At 35.5% G+C, this 20,219-nt stretch overlaps 2 protein-coding genes across 5 annotated transcripts in view; both read right to left on the bottom strand.

The window, feature by feature from the left end:
• fhad1 (forkhead-associated (FHA) phosphopeptide binding domain 1) overlaps window positions 1–11,591 on the bottom strand; it is a 29,244-nt gene extending 17,653 nt beyond the window's left edge. The window contains exons 1-10 of one of the 4 annotated variants that reach the window (XM_087262580.1): window positions 11,524–11,591; window positions 10,604–10,708; window positions 10,212–10,418; window positions 9,892–10,030; window positions 8,195–8,283; window positions 7,749–7,979; window positions 3,560–3,683; window positions 2,684–2,814; window positions 2,500–2,571; window positions 73–180 (exon numbers count right to left, since the gene is read on the bottom strand). In XM_087262580.1, the coding sequence (XP_087118706.1) occupies window positions 73–180; window positions 2,500–2,571; window positions 2,684–2,814; window positions 3,560–3,683; window positions 7,749–7,979; window positions 8,195–8,283; window positions 9,892–10,030; window positions 10,212–10,418; window positions 10,604–10,699 (1,197 nt within the window). In that variant the 5' untranslated portion in view covers window positions 10,700–10,708; window positions 11,524–11,591. 4 annotated transcript variants of the gene reach the window in all.
• A 1,605-nt stretch (window positions 11,592–13,196) lies between these two features.
• Window positions 13,197–17,205, bottom strand: ela2 (elastase 2). Its single transcript, NM_001139464.1, is given in 8 exon segments — window positions 13,197–13,287; window positions 13,384–13,536; window positions 13,915–14,060; window positions 14,874–15,010; window positions 15,091–15,213; window positions 15,347–15,444; window positions 16,916–17,004; window positions 17,152–17,205. Coding segments are annotated over 8 exon segments (801 nt in total). The 5' UTR covers window positions 17,189–17,205; the 3' UTR covers window positions 13,197–13,269.
• Window positions 17,206–20,219: the final 3,014 nt, after the last annotated feature.

Below are 20,219 nucleotides of genomic sequence, written 5' to 3'. Positions count from 1 at the left end.
TTCATATAGGTTATCAAAAAAGATACAGGAGTTATTTTACCTGACTTTTTCCCCTGTCTTAAGCTTGCTCACCCTTGATTTAGTACATTGAAGCCCTTCTTGAACTCTCTGTTCTCGCTGCTGTGTTTGCTCATGAAGCTGCTTCAGTTTCTCCAGCTCTGTCAGCAGCGAAGCTCGTTCCTACAGCACACATAATCAACAGATACATGACGTCTAATTTCATAAATGAATACTATCTGGCCCAGTGGCCTGATGGACAAGGCATCAGCCTCCGGAGCTGGGGATTGTGGGAAGCTGTGTTGGAGGTAAGTAATGGATAAGAGTATGTTTACATGCACTTCTTCACCCGATTGCGTTTAATAAACCGACAATGCATGTGATCATGTAAACACATTAACCTGTTTTCACCCAGCTTGTAAACGTATTAACCTGCTCTCTGTCAGTTTACTGAAGTGTGCAGTGTGATGTGTGACAGGAATTAATTTAGGCACATACAGATGCAGCAGATGCTTTGCAGTAGCAGAGAAGGAAAGACCCCATAGAAATCTGACATATGTCAATATATGCAAATGACATATATGACATACAAGTTCATATTTGGATTTTACATATATAAAATACATTGCAAATGTGAAATATATATAAAAAAATTGCAAAAGTGTCCATTTACATACACTCAAAAAAATTTTTTTTTTATTTGTTCAAACTATTTAATTAAAATGAGCTGAAACAACACAATTCTTGAGATTTCATTGGGACAACTTAATTTTTTATGTTCAATCCACATACATTTTTAAAAGTGTTAAGTTAACTTAATCGATTTGTGTTGGGACAACATGAATGAATTGTCTTTCATTGGATATATCTTATGAGAGACTTTGTTTACCAAACAAGCGGATCTAATTGGATTTGCAATCCTAAATAAGGTTAAGGTTAATAAGTTAAAAAGCTTTCTTAACCTTAAATAAAGAATAAAATGTCTGTTTTTTATTTAATGTTTTAAGTTTTTAGTTACAATACTCGCAAGTTTAGTCCACATAAATCCACAGATATTTTTAATGTCCACAGATGCCGTCTAACCCCTCTAATAATTGTTTAATTTTTTGGCCATGGTGACATTGCATAATATTTTTCTATTTATTTTGCACGATTCTGGTATTTAGCTTAAAAAGTATCATTTAAAGACTTAACCAGGTTAATATGTTAAGTAGGCAAGATAAGTAAATTAAATATTGGACAATTTCTTCTGTAGACCAGGGGTGCCCAAATTTTGTCTAATGACGATCCAAAGGTATTACATTAAACTTGAGAAAGTAACTCCTGTCTAATATTGATTCATTTATACATTCATTCATTCATTCATTCATTTTCTTTTTGGCTTAGTCCCTTTTTTAATTTGGGGTCGCCACAGAGGAATGAACCGCCAACTTATCCAGCATATGTTTTACGCAGCTGGAACCCAACACTGGGAAACATCCATACACACTCATTCATTTAACAATGAACTTATTGCGGTAAAAACAAACAGTGACATTCATAACATAATGGAGTTCAATGCATTGTCCTCTCTAACGGTATTTACATTTTTTTTAATCATTACATTTAATTGAAACATTTATTTTCAGTTTGCTTTTTGTAGTTAAGCAAGTAAACAAACAACAAATGGTTTTGTTAAATTAGAATTGATGATTTCTGTTGAAGGAATTTGCCCCAACCTTCCCCATCATTCTCCCTCTCTTCTCAGATGGGACAGCAGGCCAAATCAAAGGTTACCATGGGTCAACTTTGGCCTGTAAGCCCTAGTTTGGGCATCTCTGCTGTAGACAATCAGAAAAAATCCTAAGTGCCCTAATAACATTGACCTTAATTTTTTTTTTTTATTATTTTTAAAAACTGCTTTTATTCTTGGCCAAACTATTTGAAAAGAGACTTATAGGAAATAGCATACCAACAGCATACCTTTTTTCAATTCAATTCATCTTTATTTATTTAGCATATTTTATAATGTACATTGTGTCAAAGCACCTTAACATATATGAATATGAGAATAAAAAGCCAACATTTATTTTATATTGTGGAATATTTCAGCAATCCAAGTGGTGATGAGAGCAGTGTAGAATGCTGCTTTAGTTCTAATTCAATTAAAATAGCTGAATTTTAGTTTAGTATGAACTAAAAAATATTCACTGCAGTAATACTTTACAGTAAACTGTGGTGTATTGTAGTATAATGTACCATATTCTTGTAGAATTTGTGTTATAATACTAAAGTATTACCACAGCAACTATATAGCCAAAACAGAATGATTCAAGTACTTTACTATAGTATGGTTCAAAAACACTATAGTATTTACTACAAATCACTAGAGTATTTTTCTCCTGCTTGCCAAGTTATTGGTTTGCATGTAAAATCTGACATGGGGTTATTTCAATAAGGTCATCTTTGTGAGTTACCAGTGCATTATTGTGCCTGTAAAGGTGTTCTTCATAAAACACTCACTTTGTTGAGAGATTCCACCTCGCTCTGCCTGGCGAGCAGCTCACTCTGATGCTTCTGGGAGTCTTTCAACTTCTAAAACAAGATCAGACCAGAGAAAGTGTGATCTTTTATTGATAAAACACTTTGAAAGCTACGTGTTAACCTAGAGAGCTGAACAGCTGTAGAAGGAGAGGGATACAGGAACCTTGTCCATAATGCCTGAGAGTTTGGCTTCTCTGCGTCTCACATCTTGTCTGAGCTTGTCCACCTCAGCGGCTAGTTTTAGAGCCTGTTTCTCTCGGGCAGACAAGTCTCTCTGCAGACTGCTAACCAGTGCTGAAAGTGAAAGAAAACACAAAGTAACTCCACAGATCTGACAGGATGGTGCATGCATGCAACAAATATGGTACTGATTAGTATTAGACCTGTTGGATGACTTTAGAGTTTCTCAAATTAAAAAAAAAAAAATAAATTTTTTTATTTTTTTGCATTTACGCATTATTTTTAACTCAAAGTTTGGATATTTGCAAACATATGTTATCTAGTAAGTTGCTAAGACTTACGTATTTTTTTCAATGTTTGTGTGCTAAAACTTTTATCTCCAACAAGTTATCTTACTCACTATACAGACATGCCACAAAAATGTCAAAATATTTCTATTTATGCAATAATTTATTTGTAATTTCACTACAAAACAGTGTATTTCCATCCATATTACTCAAAATTTAGTCACAAAAACTTTTATTATAAACAATTTTGCTGTTTTGTTGAAATCATGACTCTTTAAACAATAGAAAGTACAATATAAAATACAATTTAAATGGATGAATAGAAAGTACGAAATAAAATACAGAAAATACAGTTTAATAGTAGTAATATCTTCAAACTGAAGTTTAATATGAATATAAATGAACTATAAATGGAGTATAAAGTGTATTTTTAGACATTTAAATGTACATAAATTAAGTTTAACCCTGTGTGAAATATGATTTTCTGTGATAAAGTATTTATATATTTTTTTTCCACATGACAGGAATGTAAATGACCTATACATGTCATCCATTTAATAGCATCCTCATACCTGTAGAGGAAGAATTTTGTCTCCTGAGTTTATCCATCTGTTCTAATAAAGCGCTGATCTTCTGATCTCTCTCAGTCACAGTCTGTTCAAGCATCTCTCCAGAACATCTCTGAAGCTCCAGCATCTGCATCCATTAAACAGATCAAGCTTGAAATGAGGCGCAGCAGTTAATTATTAATTAGCCCTTGAAAGATTTTCGATGAATTTGGAAAGTGGAGAAATAGCTTCACCAAAATGCAAGCATTGCTTAAATTAAACCTTAAATATAAAGAAACTTGAATAATTACTATCTGTAATGAGTGTTTTTGCCTTTTCCTGGTATAGCAGACTTCAGTGGCATTGATCTTTCAATATTTGTTGATGGATTTTAATGCAAAGGATTTGGGGCATTTTGATAAAAGTATATAAATAATGTGAAAGATGCATGTTTTACGTCAACCTTTCAAAGTTCTGTGAAACATTAAATTAATGTTTATGCAGTGTTTAAGATAATGGCTGTACACTACCTGACAAAATCTTGTCATTGATCCCAGTTGTAAGTACAAAAAATAATAACTTGACTTCTAGTTGATCATTTGGAAAAGTTCCAAAAGGTCAATTTTTCTTATGAATTATCTGTTGAACTGCATCCCAATCATCACAAATACTGCAGTAGACCGGTTGGAACCCGCATAGACCCAAGATTCTCACAGAAATCAGTCAAGTTTGGTGAAGGAAAAATCATGGCTTGGGTTTACATTTTGTATGGGTGCGTGCAAGAGATCTGCAGAGTGGATGGCAACATCAACAGCCTGAGGTATCAAGACATTTGTGCTGCCTATTACATTACAAACCACAGGAGAGGGTAAACTCTTCAGCAGGATAGAGCTCCTTCCCATTTTAGCCTCCACATTAAATTTCCTGAAAGCAATAAGGTCGAAGTGCTCAGGATTGACCAGCCCAGTCACCAGGCATGAGCATTATTGAGCATATCTGGAGTTAGATGAAGGAGGCATTGAAGATGAATCCAAAAAAAATCTTGATGGACTTTGGGAGTCCTGCAAGAACGCTCTCTTTTCCATTCCAGACAACTTTATTAATAAGTTATTTGAGTCACTGCAGAGATGTGTGGATGCTAATTCTTTTTGCACTGCACCATAACTTTATATTCTATACTGTACATTATTATTTCTGTTAATTGACAAGACTTTTATCTAAGCAAAGTCAGACCTCACTGTCCTAATTAAATAATTAATAATCAAAGCATGATTATATTTATTGGAGTACACCGTAATCTAGAGGCCTTTGCCAATCATATTAGCCACTTCAAATACCATTTGATTAACTAGAATTCAAGTTATTATTTGTTGTTCCTAAAACTTGGATAGGCTTGGAAAGACTTTTGTCAAGTAGTGTATTGTCATTTATACAGTATTTTATCATCAAACTATTATAGGAATCTAAATGTAAAGTATGATTACATGACAACAAAAATGGAAAGGTTTTTCTTTTGTGTTTGTGAAAAGTTTACATACTGTAACTGCTTTGACTAAATGGCGTCAATGACAAGTTGTATTATGCATTCTAGGTCAGTAGATGGCAGTGTTGCTTTGTAATAAATAAATAAACAAAAACTACATATGTAAATATTCAGGCTTTTTTTACATTTTTAAATAAGTACTTTGATAACACTTCAATGATAACAGTATCATTCATTTTTAACTAGCTTCTATACACTAGCAAAAAAATTTGCTGCTTCTTTAGACTACCTATTTTAATTGAAGTCAAATAACAAAGTTCTTGAGTTTTTAGGGATAACTTAATTGCTTTTTGTTCAGTCAACATAATATTGTAAAAACCATTAATTTAATTTAATCGATTTGAGTTGAGACGAGATGAAGGGATTGTGTGGATCCCAGCCTTTTTTACAGTACAGGCATTGGCCATGAAAATCAGTATTAAAACATGGACCTTAAAACCCATGTTTAATCCTTAGGTGTTTTTACACCCACCCTGTACAAATAGACCCTATATAAATCTCAGCTATAACTAACTTAAATATTTACTGCATGGCAATAGTAATTATGCTGCATATTATCAAAAAAAGAAAAGAAAAACTGGCCTTATACTGTATGTTGGATGTATCCTGAAGCCAACCTTACGGTCTTTGTATTTTTATATAACTATACAGTAGTTGCGTGCCAAATGCTCGTGTGCATTATTATATTGTCAACCATGTACTGTATGAGTTAATATTGTCATACCAAAAGAAAAAGTTTTTTTATGGAAAATTATAACCATTTCCAGGATTGGCCAGCCAATCCTTTCAATGGTGAAATACAGTAAAAGCAAGTAACTAAGTAAGTAATTTATATTTATATAGCGCATTTAGGCGGAGCAGGGACACTGTGGGTAGCGATGACATCTAACTAAAAGAAGGTCGCTGGTTCGAGCCTCAGCTGGGTCAGTTAGCATTTATATGTGGAGATTGCATGTTCTCCCCGTGTTTGTGTGGGTTTCCTCCGGGTGCTCCAGTTTCCCACTCAAGTCTAAAGACATGCACTTTGGTGGATTGGGTAGGCTAAAATTGTCCAAAGTGTATGAGTGTGAATGGGTTTTTTCAAGTGATGAGTTGCAGCTGGAAGGGCATCCGCTGGGTAAAACATATGCTGGATAAGTTGGCAGTTTATTTTGCTGTGGCAACCCCTTATAAATAAAAGGACTAAGCCGAAAAGAAAATGAATGAATGAATGTAGCGCATTTACTGTGTATGGCTATACACCCAAAGCAATTCAAAATCATGAGGGGATTCTTCCCACTTCACCACCATTGTGCAGCATCCACTTGGATGATGCGACAGCAGGCACAGGACAACAGCGCCAGTGCGCTCACCACACACCAGCTATAGACGTGGAGAGACAGTGATACAGCCAATTCAGTGGATGAGGATGATTATGATCAGATCATTAGATCATGATCAGTAAGGTCTGATGATGGGAATTTGGCAAGGACAACCGGTTACACTCCTTACATCTCTTTATGAGAAGTGCTCCAGTTTCCCCAGCAGTCCAAACATGCACTATGGGTGAATTGAATAAACTAAATTGGCCGTAGTGTATGAGTAAGAGTGTGCAGTATGTAATGCAATGTGTATTTATATAGCACATTTAACATGTATGGTCATACACCCAAAACGCTTCACAATCATGAGGGGAGTCTCACCAACCCACCATCACCAATATGCAGCATCCACTTGGATGATGCGACGGCAGTCACAGGACAATAACGCCAATGCACTCACCACACACTACCTATAAGGGTTGTGGAGAGACAATGATAAAGCTAATTCGGTGGATGGGGATGATTGGGAGGCCATGATGGGTAAGGGCCAATGGTGGGAATTTGGCCAGGACACCAGGGTTACACCCCGGTTACACTTACGAGAAGTGCCATGGGATTTAAAATGACTACAGAAAGCCAGGACCTCCGTTTAATGTCTTATCTGAAAGATGGCGCTCACTGACAGTATAGTGTCCCCTTCACTTTACTGGGGCATTAGGACTCACACAGAGCACAGATTAAGCTCCCCCTGCTGGCTTCACTGACACCACTTCCAACAGCAACCTAGTTTTTGCCATGCGGTCTCCCATCCAGGTACCGACCAGGCTCTGCCCTGCTTAGCTTCAGTGAGTAAACGGTCTTGGGCTGCAGGGTGATATGGCTGTGGTAAAAGTCCAAACTATCAAATAGTTCCTGCCATGACTCATGTGTAAAACTGCATTTACAATCAGGAGGTGAAATAATCATCTTTGTAGGAGAATTTTACTTGGCCAATCCAAAATAAATGATCAAACTTTAGATTCTAATAGCCCCTCCCATTCCGCTACATGAGCAAAACGTAAATGTAGAGTGCATGAAATGTTCAACATTCCACACTTCTTTTAACCAGTTGAATAAGCATCTGAGTATTTAAAGTGTTATTTTTATTTCGTACACTATTTATATTACAAAATGGTTCAGAATTGTGCATGAATATGCTATTTGGAATAACCTTCTGAATGTGCTGCTAGCAACTGGTTAAAGGAGACTGATAAGCAAAATTAATGTACACACCAATTTAAGATAAAAATGACCCACAATCCCATTATCCATTACAATCACAAAACTACACACAGTGTAAAGTAAGAAAGCAGAACATGTTCTACCACACCTGCTCCTTTAGCTGCTGTATCTGATCCCTTTTCTCTTTGATGTCACTCTCCAGGCAGAGAAGTCTGTGTGTGACATCTGGATCACCCTGCTTCTTCTGAGACAGCTGGCTCTTGAGAGCTGACACTTCCTCCTTCAGGGCCGCGATCGCATCATCCTTCCTCTGGGACTCATCGTCAAAGCACAGAGACACACGAATATGTCCCTCTCCAAGGCGATGCAAGCTCTCCTCCTAAGGAAGAACAGGGTATTATTTAGGCATATCAATAGTATGTATGGTCAAGCAAAGGGTCAGTCCTTATTTTTTAACCGAAAAAAAGCTGGGGTTTTCTGCAGCTAAAAATCACTGGAAGGCAGTTGACACCAAAAAGCAGAAATTTAATATTAAAATGAGGTGTCTGCTCATGTGTAAACAGCAAGGTGTGTTTTCAACTGGATGTTGATCACCTCGTCCATAGGAAGGCATTGGATGTTTTGAGAAATGTTAGGTTGAGTTATACTTCTGAGATTACATCCTCTGTTAGCACTCCAGCTTCCTGCAAAAAATATACAGTTGGATAGTAAACAAAGGAAAACATTGTCTAAAATATACTGCACTGTAAAAAAAAATATCCTGTAGCTTTGGATTTTTAGGTGTTTTCAGTTTATATTTTTAAACTATATCAAGGGAAGTCATGGGCCAGTAAAAGATTCTGACAGTACAATAACGTTGGATAAAAATATCAGTTTCACGGTATTGTGATTACTGCTCTAAAATATATTCTTTTTAAATGTCTGGGTAAAAAAACAAAAACTTTTTTTCCAATTTGAACACAAAACATTTTATTTTGAGAAACATTTTAAATATTTTGGAACAGTAAACATCCCAGCAGCCACAGAATGTAAACATAATGTCATATTCTAAAATCATCCAAATATCAACATCTAATGATGTTACAGCTTGACAATGTGTTGATGTTACCACTATGACGTCTATCAGATGTTGGATTTCGGTTGCCATACCTAATGAATAAATGTCAGTATTTGACATCAATGTGACGTTGGTTTAAGATGTTGGCTCAACATTAGATTTTGGTCACTTTCCAACACAACCTAAAATCAACCTAATATTAAAATCATTTGACATCGTTTTTGAACGTCAAATTAACTTTGTCCTTAGACGCTGGCAAAACATTGAATTTTGGTCACCAAACATTACGACCTACATCTACCTAAAATTATTGTCTATGATGTTATGTGCCAGCTGGGATGTCAGGCTAAATAATGCTGTCTTCATTTGTTTCAAAAACAACAGATTGCTGTACAATTTAAAACAGAATGTGTTTTGCTGGAGATACTGTTGTCCTAAAAAACTAATTAAAAAAAAAAACGTAAATAAAAAATCACATAACTTAGGAACGGTTAAACAGAAAATTTTGGCAGTTTTAAAACCTTGACTTTCCAAACCGGGGTATACTTGAAAATGGTTATCGTCCCATGTCCAATCATGATCTCTGCTCTGACAGTTTTTGATGTAGACTCCAGGAGATATACGGACCCAGTGGGTGTGAATAATTTTGGTCTTGACTGCATATACAAGGTCAGAAATATTTATATAATATTATACAATTCACTAAAAAGACTATAAAAGTTTGTTGAAGTTTACATTTAGATACAAAACATGAAAAGTTGTTGAAGCAGAGGTTCCCATGAGGATCCATCCGTTTGGTGCCGGTTTGAATTTTTTAATTTTATTTTTTTATGGAACTGTACTGCTTTAGGTTTTATACTGGACATATTTTGAATTAGATTTGACCGTAGTTTTTTTCATGTCAGGTTGATTTTTAATAATAGTATGCATTTTTAAGTATATCGTTTTTAAGTTTCAGTTTTGCCTCAATTACATTTTTTTCCAGTTACTTTACTAAAACTCTTAAACTTTTATTAGTTATTTGATTGTTGTAATTTAAAAAATTTTTTTTTAAATTATACTTTACAATTTTAATTATTAAAAAATATATAATTTATAAAAATATAAATTATTTATCAAGAATAACCCTTTTTTGGCAATGGCTTTTTTTACCCATTTTCTTTCTTTCATAAAATACTTAACTTGGACAGACAATAAATATATTTTTCTTAAAACGAAAGAAAAAGACTGCTACCTGGTCTACTAGATTGAGTTTTTCGATCAGTTGTAGTGGAACCCCGTTTCATTCCGGCACTCATAGGACGAGGTCTGGTTGGAGGATGGGGTGAAGCAGAGGTAGTCCGAACTCGTGGCCAGGCCTGTGGAACTGGAGACTGAGCAGCCAAATGAGGAAACTGTTTAGGAAAAGTTTTTTCATTATAAAGATTTGAATGTTATTTATTATATTATTTAATATAAAAATATCATATTATTTATTAAAGATAATTAATTGCAATATTTTCCATTATATTTCCAAAAACAACAACAAAGGTTCAAATATACTGCTAATTTTACTGATTTCTCGTTGTCAATGGACAGCTCATAGGTTGATCCTCCATAGCCAAAGTGAAGCTGGTCTCCTGGAGAGAGACGCACTGTTGCATTGTGGATCCGGCAGTCATTGACGTATGTCCCGTGGGCTGAGTTTAAGTCACGGATAACATAGCAGCTGTCCGCTTCACACCAGTCAATAGTGGCATGATATTCATCCACCCCACTGTTCTGAGTACATGAGATGACAAAAACACTTAAAGACTGTCCTCTCTAGTGATTCATCCAGCAAGAATTGGCATTTCATATCCAACATTAAATCATCAGATAATCAGAATGAATAATTACATACTAAATCAATAACCAATTGAAATGACATATTGAGTGGAAACACTGGAGACAATAAGGGTTAATACCTGTAGACAGAGGTCAGAGTCTTTGTGTCTTCCTATAGTTGTGGTTTTAGGCTGGAGTTTAAATACCCAGTTTGGCGTTTTAAGAAAACCCCTCATTTGAACCTGCTGACAAATAAAAAAATAAAAAGTCCCTACTAATTAGTTCACCCATATTTAAAATTTAATTGCAGTCTGTTGTAAACAGCTATATCTACCAAAGGTGTAGCACCAAATGTTCGGCCCCAGTCAAACACCCAAAAGTCAAGATATATTATTCACTATTATTCTCTTATTTACATAGCCTATTTTCAAGAAGGTCGAAAATAAACTATTAGCATGGCAAAAAAATTTGCACATATGTAAAGTCTACAATCTAGTTGAAGTCAGAATTTTAAATTAAAATATTTCCCAAATAACGTTCAACAAAGTAACATTGTTTTTCTTGTGGATAAAGTTTTGTAAATTTATTTTGGCTAGAATAAAAGCAGCTTTTAATTGTTTTTAAACCTTTTTAAGGTCAATCTAGACCCCCTTTAATTGTCTACAGACTTGCTTAATTACCAAAACTTGCCTAGTTAGCCTACAATTGTTAACCTAGTTAAGCCTTTAAATGTCACTTTAAGCTGAAAACTAGAGTCTTGAAAAACATCTAGTAAAATATAATGTACTGTAATCATGGTAAAGAAAGCAAATCAGCTATTAGAAATGAGTTAATAAACTATTAAAACTATATATATATATATATATATATATATATATATATATATATATATATATATATATATATATATATATATATACATACATACATACATACAGGGGGATAATAATTCAGGAGGGCTAATTATTCTGTCTTGAACTTTACACAAGTTGTACACGAAGTTAAGTTAACACGAATCTGCATTTAAATACTAAAGACGCATTTATTAAAAAAAACTCACCAGGCCTTTAGGTTTTTCACTGTTCGACACCTCTCCTCATGTTCTGCTGTCTGTCTACAATAGGTTGTGTACAAGTGCCATGGTAACACGATCAAGTCACGCGGAGTCCCGCCTTTAACACCGCGCGCAGTGGCTTGACTGTCAGTCTGAGTGAGCAGCTACTGTAGACCCATGGTTAGAGCACAGTGGGACCCACTGGATAGGCTGCAGTTTCAGGAAAACATTTCTAGGTCCCAATTTGGACAACATCGACAGCAAGCAAGGGGGTTCTTAAAAAACATTTATTGGCCCTGCCCACCCCTACTTATAGCCTTCCCTCACAGGAAATGTGGCAAACTTTGTCAAAATACATGTTATGAATGTGGAAGATAAGTATCATCCTTAAATCCACATGCCACAGAGGTGCAGAAAATTGTTAATATATCGATACAGTTATAATATCTGCATAGTTCTTTTTCAGTATTTAAATGTCACGCTAGAGCAGTCGGTTTTCCATCTACTGTAACATTTTTGTTCACTTAATTACACCACAGCTGTTTCCTCCGACGAAACTGTACTTTACAAATATGAACGAATACTTTATAAAACAATCATGTTGCTGTTATAATTAAAAACTTTTAATACAAAACATTACACTGTATGTGGAATAGCCTATCAGAAATTAAGTGACACCAATAAGTGAATGCACTTTTACAGGACCAGAGTGATTGAAAAATCACATCACAGGCTCTTTTTTATTATTAATAAATACAGACTTGTTGATTTGTATTTGCAAATAATAAAATATCTTTAAAGCATCAGAGTATGTTTTTGTTTATTTTTAAAGCAATATGAATGAGAGCAACAAGGTGGCATTTCTTGATGCAGCAGTAGACTGTGTTCAATTTCAGTATTTTTTCGGAACTCCTCCTGAGCTCACGAGACTTTAATAACAGCAGTGATTTTTTTTAGTTGTCTGACAATTCGCACTCATGCATACTCTGTGACCTAGTTTGCTTGAAAAGAATGAGACACTCGTTTTGTACCCAACCCTAAAGCTCTCATCTTATCTCTATATTCTATTACTTTTTCACTATAAATGTTTTAAGTGTGTTGACGGTATCAAAATAAAAATTTGTTTATATTTCCAGAATACTATTTATTGCAATTCTATTTATAGGGACCTCACATTGTCTTAAATCGGTTTAAATTTAATTATCATTCATTCAAAAAATCAACAGAAGGAATTATACTATAATAAACATAATATTCAATATATGGTAATGGGCGTGTTGCTAATTACAAAAATCCTGAGTGTGACCCATTCACACTCACACAAAAGCCAATTTGTCTATACTCCATGTCTTTGGACTGGGGTAAAATATTTTATTTACAGCTTCTTTTATTTATATATTTATTTATTTTCATAAAACGGTAACTGGTTAGAACAGCAAATGCTTAATTACTTGTGACTTTGAAGCAGTGTCATCAGTAGAATGTTTTACATGTTTTACATAATTCTTGTTGGTGTACATCCAGATAACTGTTTCTCAGAAATGTCTTACTTTTTCCATCATTGCATAAGAAAATATCTTGATTATGCCACGATACATAACCAAGTACAGTGGAAAAATATTTTAATGTTTCTTTTTTTTTACCTCTTTAAAAAGGCCAAGAACAGACAAAGAGAAGAATTTTGGAGAATCATGTTTATTAATCCCACATTTATTTTGTTGTTTAATTTGAGGTATCCACGCCTTCTAAGCTTTAATAAGAGGTCATCACCTGAAAAACAGAAGGCCAGTTAAGGTATCTGAATGTGTCGACAGAAAGTAAAGAAAAGATGTTGTTTGTTCAGTCACCAGCAGCTTCTATACTCACTTTGTTGATCCAGGGAATGTATCCAGACACACGGGTGAAGACGGAGGGTTTCTTGGGGTAGTTGCAGCCCAAGCTGGAGCCAAAACTCACAATGCCGTGAACATCCCAGGTGCCGTCACGTCTCTGGCAGTTCAGAGGGCCACCAGAATCACCCTGCAGCAGTCAGGTTATATTTTTAGGGTGCATTTTCAAATACATCAAGGATAAAAACCACACAACAACCTAAAACATTATCAATTCTGAGTGTGCTTCACACAGGTGAGTGGGCTTGACAAACCACCTGTAGTAAAAACACTTTTTTTAATCTTTCTGACACTTTTACCTACATTTGCACCAGTCATGTTCTTAAAAATCACTTAATACTAAAAATACTAAAATAACTCTCAACCCTCAACTCTATCACTTAGTTCTCTGAGCACAGTTAATTCGTAAAATTAGTATTTCTTGTGTGTATTGCCTCTTCTTGTTGAATCAGAGAACACTCAGTTGTAAGTCTATGAAAATGTAAATGTAAGTGCACATCAAACCCACATTGCAGCTGGACACAACTCCATCTCCACCAGCGCACACCATGAGGTCGGTCACGAGGTTGCCCCACCAGTCAGATTTAGTGCAGGTAGCTTGATCCACAATAGGGAGCAGAGCCTGCTGCAGGATATCAGCAATGGGACCACCGGCTGAAATTTACAAAATAATGATTTTTTTTATTGCTACAAACCAGGAACCATTGCACAGTTAAAGTCAAAATTATCAGCCCTCCTGTGAAAATTGTATTCTCTGTCTAATATTTCCCAACTAAATCTTTTAGTATTATATTTTATATTTTCTTCTGGAGAAAGTCTTAATTATTTCAGTTTGGCTAGATTAAAAGCCTTCTTTCATTCATTGTCTGTCGCTTTTCTGGGGCTGGGTCATGGAGGCAGCAGTCTCAGGAGGTAGATCTGAGGGAACTGTCCTCTCCCCAGACACTTCCTCCAGCTCCTCCAGGGGGATCCCGAGGCATTTCCAGTCAATCAGAGAGACATGGTCCCTCCAGCATGTCCTGGGTCTGCCCCTGGGCCCCATTACTACCAACTTCCACCACCGGCAGGCAGCACCTTCCACCCACAGTTCCTTCTGGCCGTGTCAACAAAAGAGTTGGAGATCATGGACCACTCGGTCTCAATGTCTCCAGTCTCCCTTAGGATCTGGTCAAAGTTCTTTTGTTCTTCCACATAGTTAGTCTAAGTTAAGCATTAAATTGCACTTTAATCTAAATACGAATAAACTGCAAATTAACTAGACAAAATAAATTAGTTATTATAAATAAGTGATTAAATGTATTATATTCAAAAAAAAATTTGAAAAAAATATCTCTCTGATTAAAAATCAGATAATAATTTTGCCTTTAACTGTATTTAGAGGATACATTGGAGAAATAATTTAGTCTTTGAATGTTGAAGTCTGTGATTAAAATGATGAAAATAGCGATGCAAAAGATGCAGGCTTACTCCAGAGGCGTCCCCAGCCGGTGACGTAACAGGGGGAGTTGTGAGGAAGGATGCTGCCGGAATCAGGCAGACAAGCAGGTGAAATCTTGTCAGTGAAAGTCACTGGAGTTGACAACTTGATCAGGGCGATGTCATTGCTGAGAGACACACATGCATTAAAAACATGCTCTTAGATTAAACTTCTGTTCTCTTGCTTTTAAATGAAACGAGGACCAACCGGATATTGTAGGAGTCCCAGTTCTCATGAACGATAATCCTGGCAGGAGAGATGGCCTGAGAGCCGGACTCGCTGCTGAGTGGCAGGTTGTGCTTGCCCAGTAAGACTCTGTAAGTTCGGCTGCTGCTTGGCAAAAAAAGTTTAAATAAGTTTTAGACTATTTCGCAATGCAAATTTAGTTTTTTTTTTTTTTTGAAAGTGGGTTTCTGGTTTAAAGATTCTTAATGTTAGAGAAAGAGTAGCTGTTTTTTTTTACCTAATGCAGTGAGCAGCGGTCAAGACCCACTGCTTGTCGATCAAGGTGCCACCACAGGTGTGGTAAAAGCTGGAGCCACTCTGGTACTGGAGAGATGCCTGAAATATTGAGGAGATGAAGATGCGTAAATATATACAGAAAAAACTAGTCTGAAAACAATTTTCACTTAGAAATTGCAAAAAACAGTTTGGGCAAGTAACACACAGAATTTGACACGTGGTTTCACAACTGTCTCACAACCAAAGAATTATTAACAGATAAAACTTTGTTACTTCCCTAAATTATAAATCTGCTCCTGTAAACTGCATGACTTTGGTTCCAGCTATTTTTTTTTTATTATTTAACATAACAGCACTTAAACATTGTTTTATATATATATATATATATATATATATATATATATATATATATATATATATATATATATATATATATATATATATATATATATATATATATATATATATATATATATATATATATATATATATATAAACAAAAATACAAAAGACAGAAGGTTTTTTGAAAGGCTGTTTCTCAGAGCAAACTATTGTGTTGCCATTCCACTTTTTTAAAATGATTTTTGGGTTTGTTGTTTAGGATTGGCTCATAAATGTTTTAAATTAATACAGTTATTAGAGTGTGGGAGGTTTATTCCACTGTAGTGACCCCTGAAAAACCAGGGACTAAGCCAAAGGAAATTGAGTGAGAAAGTGAGTAAGTATTATAGATTGCAGAAGCAATATTTTGATCTTATTGTCAAGATAAACTTGTTGTATTTATTTCAGTTTCTTATGGGCATGTTCTTGTTTTTTCTAGTGAGATCTAGCAAATCAAATGTCAAGGTTTGTGCCACTTTTTCTGTTATTTCTTATGCCATTTAAGTGTCATTATTGAGCAGGAGCAGAAGAGAGGCACATCTTTGATGCACATTAATATATCTCTAATAACATCCTTTAGTTCTCTTAAAAAAGAAAACGCTGCCATCATTTACTCACCCTTCCAAACCAGTTTGAGTTTTTGTTTTGTTTCGTTATTGTTAGATATAAAAAAAGATAATCTTATGAATGTTGGAAACCGTTCTCCATTGACTTCCACAGTATTTGTTTTTCCTGCTATTTATGTCGATGGTTACCAGTTTCCAACATTTTTATTAGTGTTTATCAAGAATTTTCAAAATAAATCAAGTAAAGGGTGTGTAAATAAGGACAGAATTAAAAAAATTTGGACTATCCTTTAAAGTTCGATTCCATAAACCCTGCATAACATTAGCGTAAACATTATTGTAGCTACATTCAGTTGCAGAATACAGCGGTCACTCCTGAACAATATTAAAGTGTGTATACAGAGCAGAATTAGGAAGGAAACATGTAACTGACAACTGATTTTAACTTCATTGTATACTGTATGTGGCTTAATAATAATTGACATAAAGTAGTTGCAAAGCTACTTATAGTCAGCAGAGTCTCTAAAGGAAGTGTAACAAAAGATAATCAATACATATTAGTGTGTTCATAATTTGATTGTAAAGCATTTTAGGATGGGAACAATCAACTGTGGAGATCATACCTGCCATGGCCAGCTGTTGGGTCTGACATCACTTCCTCCCACCACTCTCGAGTCGATGGGTTTGTAGGTGGGCTGCCCACAACCGTAGGCTGTTAAAATACATAAAATGATAAATTACTGGCTGCTCAAATTCGTTGTCTTCAGTGCAAACTGTAAGTGAAATCTATCCTCAATCTACTACAGAGGATTAAAAGAACAACAGTTTTTTTTAGCTCCTTTTTTAACGTCCATCTTACCGCCAGCAATAAACAAAGCCAAGATCACAAGTTTCATCGTGCCTGATTGCAGTGACCACAGGCAAAAATCCAGCACTTTTATAGCTAACCTGGATCTGGATGGTGTGACGGAGTAGTGACATTTCCTGTTGCAATGTACAGATAGCCTTCCCAGTATCATTTAGCCTTGTAGATAAACAGCCCAAAAATATCAGTTATCTGTGAGGATTTATATATGTGGCCTGTGAAGTGCACAGATGACACGCTGATATGAACAGTAATGCCTTGCCAAACCCAGATCATTTTTAGTGCTTCGCATAGACTCTATGTTTAATGGAATTTATTTTTTTTAGTCATGTTGTGTTTTTATCTTTTAACTATCAAAATACATTTCAAACAAACTGTAAAAATGGAAAGTGCCACATGTTCTGGATCAAATATGAGGAACGTCACCTACATAAGTGTGGAAAAGTGTGGAAAATTAAAGAGTAAGCTAACACCTAAGTCACTTTTAAATACTGGCGTATAATCTGCTTATTAATATGATATTAACTGTATATTAATAGCTGTTAAGTACGATCTTATTCTACATCCCAGAACCTACCCAATACCTAAATGCAACTACTACCCTACTAACTATTAATAAGCAACTAATTAATAGCTTATTAAGTTAATAGTCTCAGTTAATAGTTTGTTAATAGCATGAATTGTGACCTAAAATTAAGTGTAAACTTTAAAAAAAAAAAAAAAAAAAAAACAATTACACAAACCTGGTAGAAAAGAAACTAGCGGTTAATCTAATTATTTTTGTATTTAAAAAACATTCACACTGTGTAATATTTAGTTGAAGGTGCACCAGAGAACTACTTTTTTCAGCCTTGTTTTTCTCTATTCTTTCCATCAAAGACAAATTAAGCGTGAATTTTTCTGTATATCATGATGAAATCTGTTATCTTGTCGGTTCTGGTTGTTGAAAGTATTTCTTAAAAACAGATAAATAAACATTCATTCTTGTTTTAATCATGATCAAACTTCATTTTGATCAATTTCACAGAAAACGAAGACTTCTTGTGTCACGTAATTTTGCTTTCCGGTCTATCCTGACCTCAAGAGTCTTTATTTGAAGTGGGAACCAGCACAAAAATTATTAAGAAAGAACATCACTTTTGTTCGGTATAGTCAGTGGTAAAAAAGTAACTAAATTAAAAAGTGAAAAACATCCTTACATTTAGTCACCCAAAACCTCAGGTGTTGTATAATAAAAAATAAATTAAAAAAGATAGAAAGCAGTACATAAATGTAAGACACTTTTCACAGTTTTATCCTAGTGGTTAAGCGTGCCGACATGCAGCACAAAGACATAGGAGTTCGATTCCAATCCCAATACCTTCCTGTCTGTAACCTCCACTGTCCAATTTCGATAAATGGTGAAAACCTCCTAAAAATAATTATTAAAAAATTGTCAGTGTTTTTCCCTAGACAGGGAAATACAGGGTTTTTCCCTATACAGATACCCATCCTCACAGCTGGTAGATGCACATTTCATTACTGCAATGAAATTACTTTACATGGTTTACAAAAAACAGTGTTTATATGTGCCCACTTGCAAACTACAGTAAAAGTCTTTTTTAACCTAGATCTCCCTGGAAGCTGATATCACACTTGTTGCGGCACAATTTCTTTCAACGTGTTACTGTTTACTGCATATAAAAATTGTGCTTAGTGGGTCATGGCAGCTTACACTTCAGTTGATTGATGATCAGTTAACGAAGGGATTCTCCAGTGGCAAGCTACTTTTAAAAATGTTAAGAAATAGGCTGAGTGAAAAATTAAAAAACACTGTAGAACTTCTTAAAGTAACTTAGAGTCAGTGATCATAGTGCAGTACTATATGAGAATGTGGGAGTCATTCAGTACAATGGCAAGTTCTATGTTGATTTCACTTCATACAATTTTTACACAGTGTTGTTGCCAATTTTTTTAAATGAATATAACCCTGTTTCTGAACGTTTTTGTTTTTGTTGCTGCTTTGCAACAGTGGCAGAACTTAAGGAGTGTATCTAGGAAAACAACATGATAGGGCAAGAGAGTGGATCAGTCGCTATGTCTGATAGCAAAATCATTATGCGGGATTTCAGCCCATATACAGTATATGGCAGCCAAGAGACATCTTCCAGTTGAAGACAATATTAATAGTCCTCCTGTGAAATTTAAATTCTTTTTCTGATTTTCCAAGTTTTTGTTTTAAGGAGATATTTTTTCAAAACACATTTTTAAACATAATTCATTAATTCATTTTCTTTTCAGCTTAGTCCCTTTATTAATCTGGGGTTGAACCGGATTGAACCGCCAACTTATCCAGCATATGTTTTACGCAGAAAATGCCCTTCCAGCCGCAACCCGTCACTGGGAAACACCCATACACAATCAATCACACACATACACCACGGACAATTTAGCTTACCCAATTAACCCATAGAGCATGTCTTTGGACTTGTGGGGGAAACCGGAGCACCCGGAGGAAACCCACGCGAACATGGGAAGAACATGCAAACTCCAAACAGAAATGCCAACTGACCCAGCCAAGGTTCGAACAAGCAACCTTCTTGATGTGAGGCGTTTGTGCTAGTGTAAAGGGGAGACTGACACGGAGGGATCCATTATGCAGTATTTCTTAGTCACACTTTCACTCAAACAATCAACACGCACAAAGGTGCGAACACACAACAACAATAGTAATAATGGTCTTAAGGCTGGCGGCTGACAGACACAGAGTGATTTACCAGGCATGGGTCAGAGGCAGGCGGCGTGATTCAGAGTCCGTGTATCAGGCTTGGGTCAAGGGCAGGCAGCGAGTATCAGAGTCCGTGAAACAGGCTTGGGTCGTGGGCAGGCAGAAGGCAGAGCAGAGTCAGAAACGGGCTGGAGTAATACACAGGAGATCAGGCAGGATATAACGCTCAGTAATGCTGGCCGGGGCTGAACAAGACTTCGCTAAGACTGAGTGTTTGAGTGCCGCTTATAAAGGGTATGTGGGTCATTAACGGGATTCAGTTCAGGTGTGCTAGATCAGTGTAAGTGGATGATGT

This window comes from Danio rerio, chromosome 8 (genome assembly GCF_052040795.2).
Source record: "Danio rerio strain M-AB ecotype USA chromosome 8, GRCz13ab, whole genome shotgun sequence".
Lineage (NCBI taxonomy): Eukaryota > Metazoa > Chordata > Actinopteri > Cypriniformes > Danionidae > Danio > Danio rerio.
The sequence above is the reverse complement of the archived record's forward strand: the minus strand, read 5'-3'. Positions and strand labels throughout refer to the sequence as shown.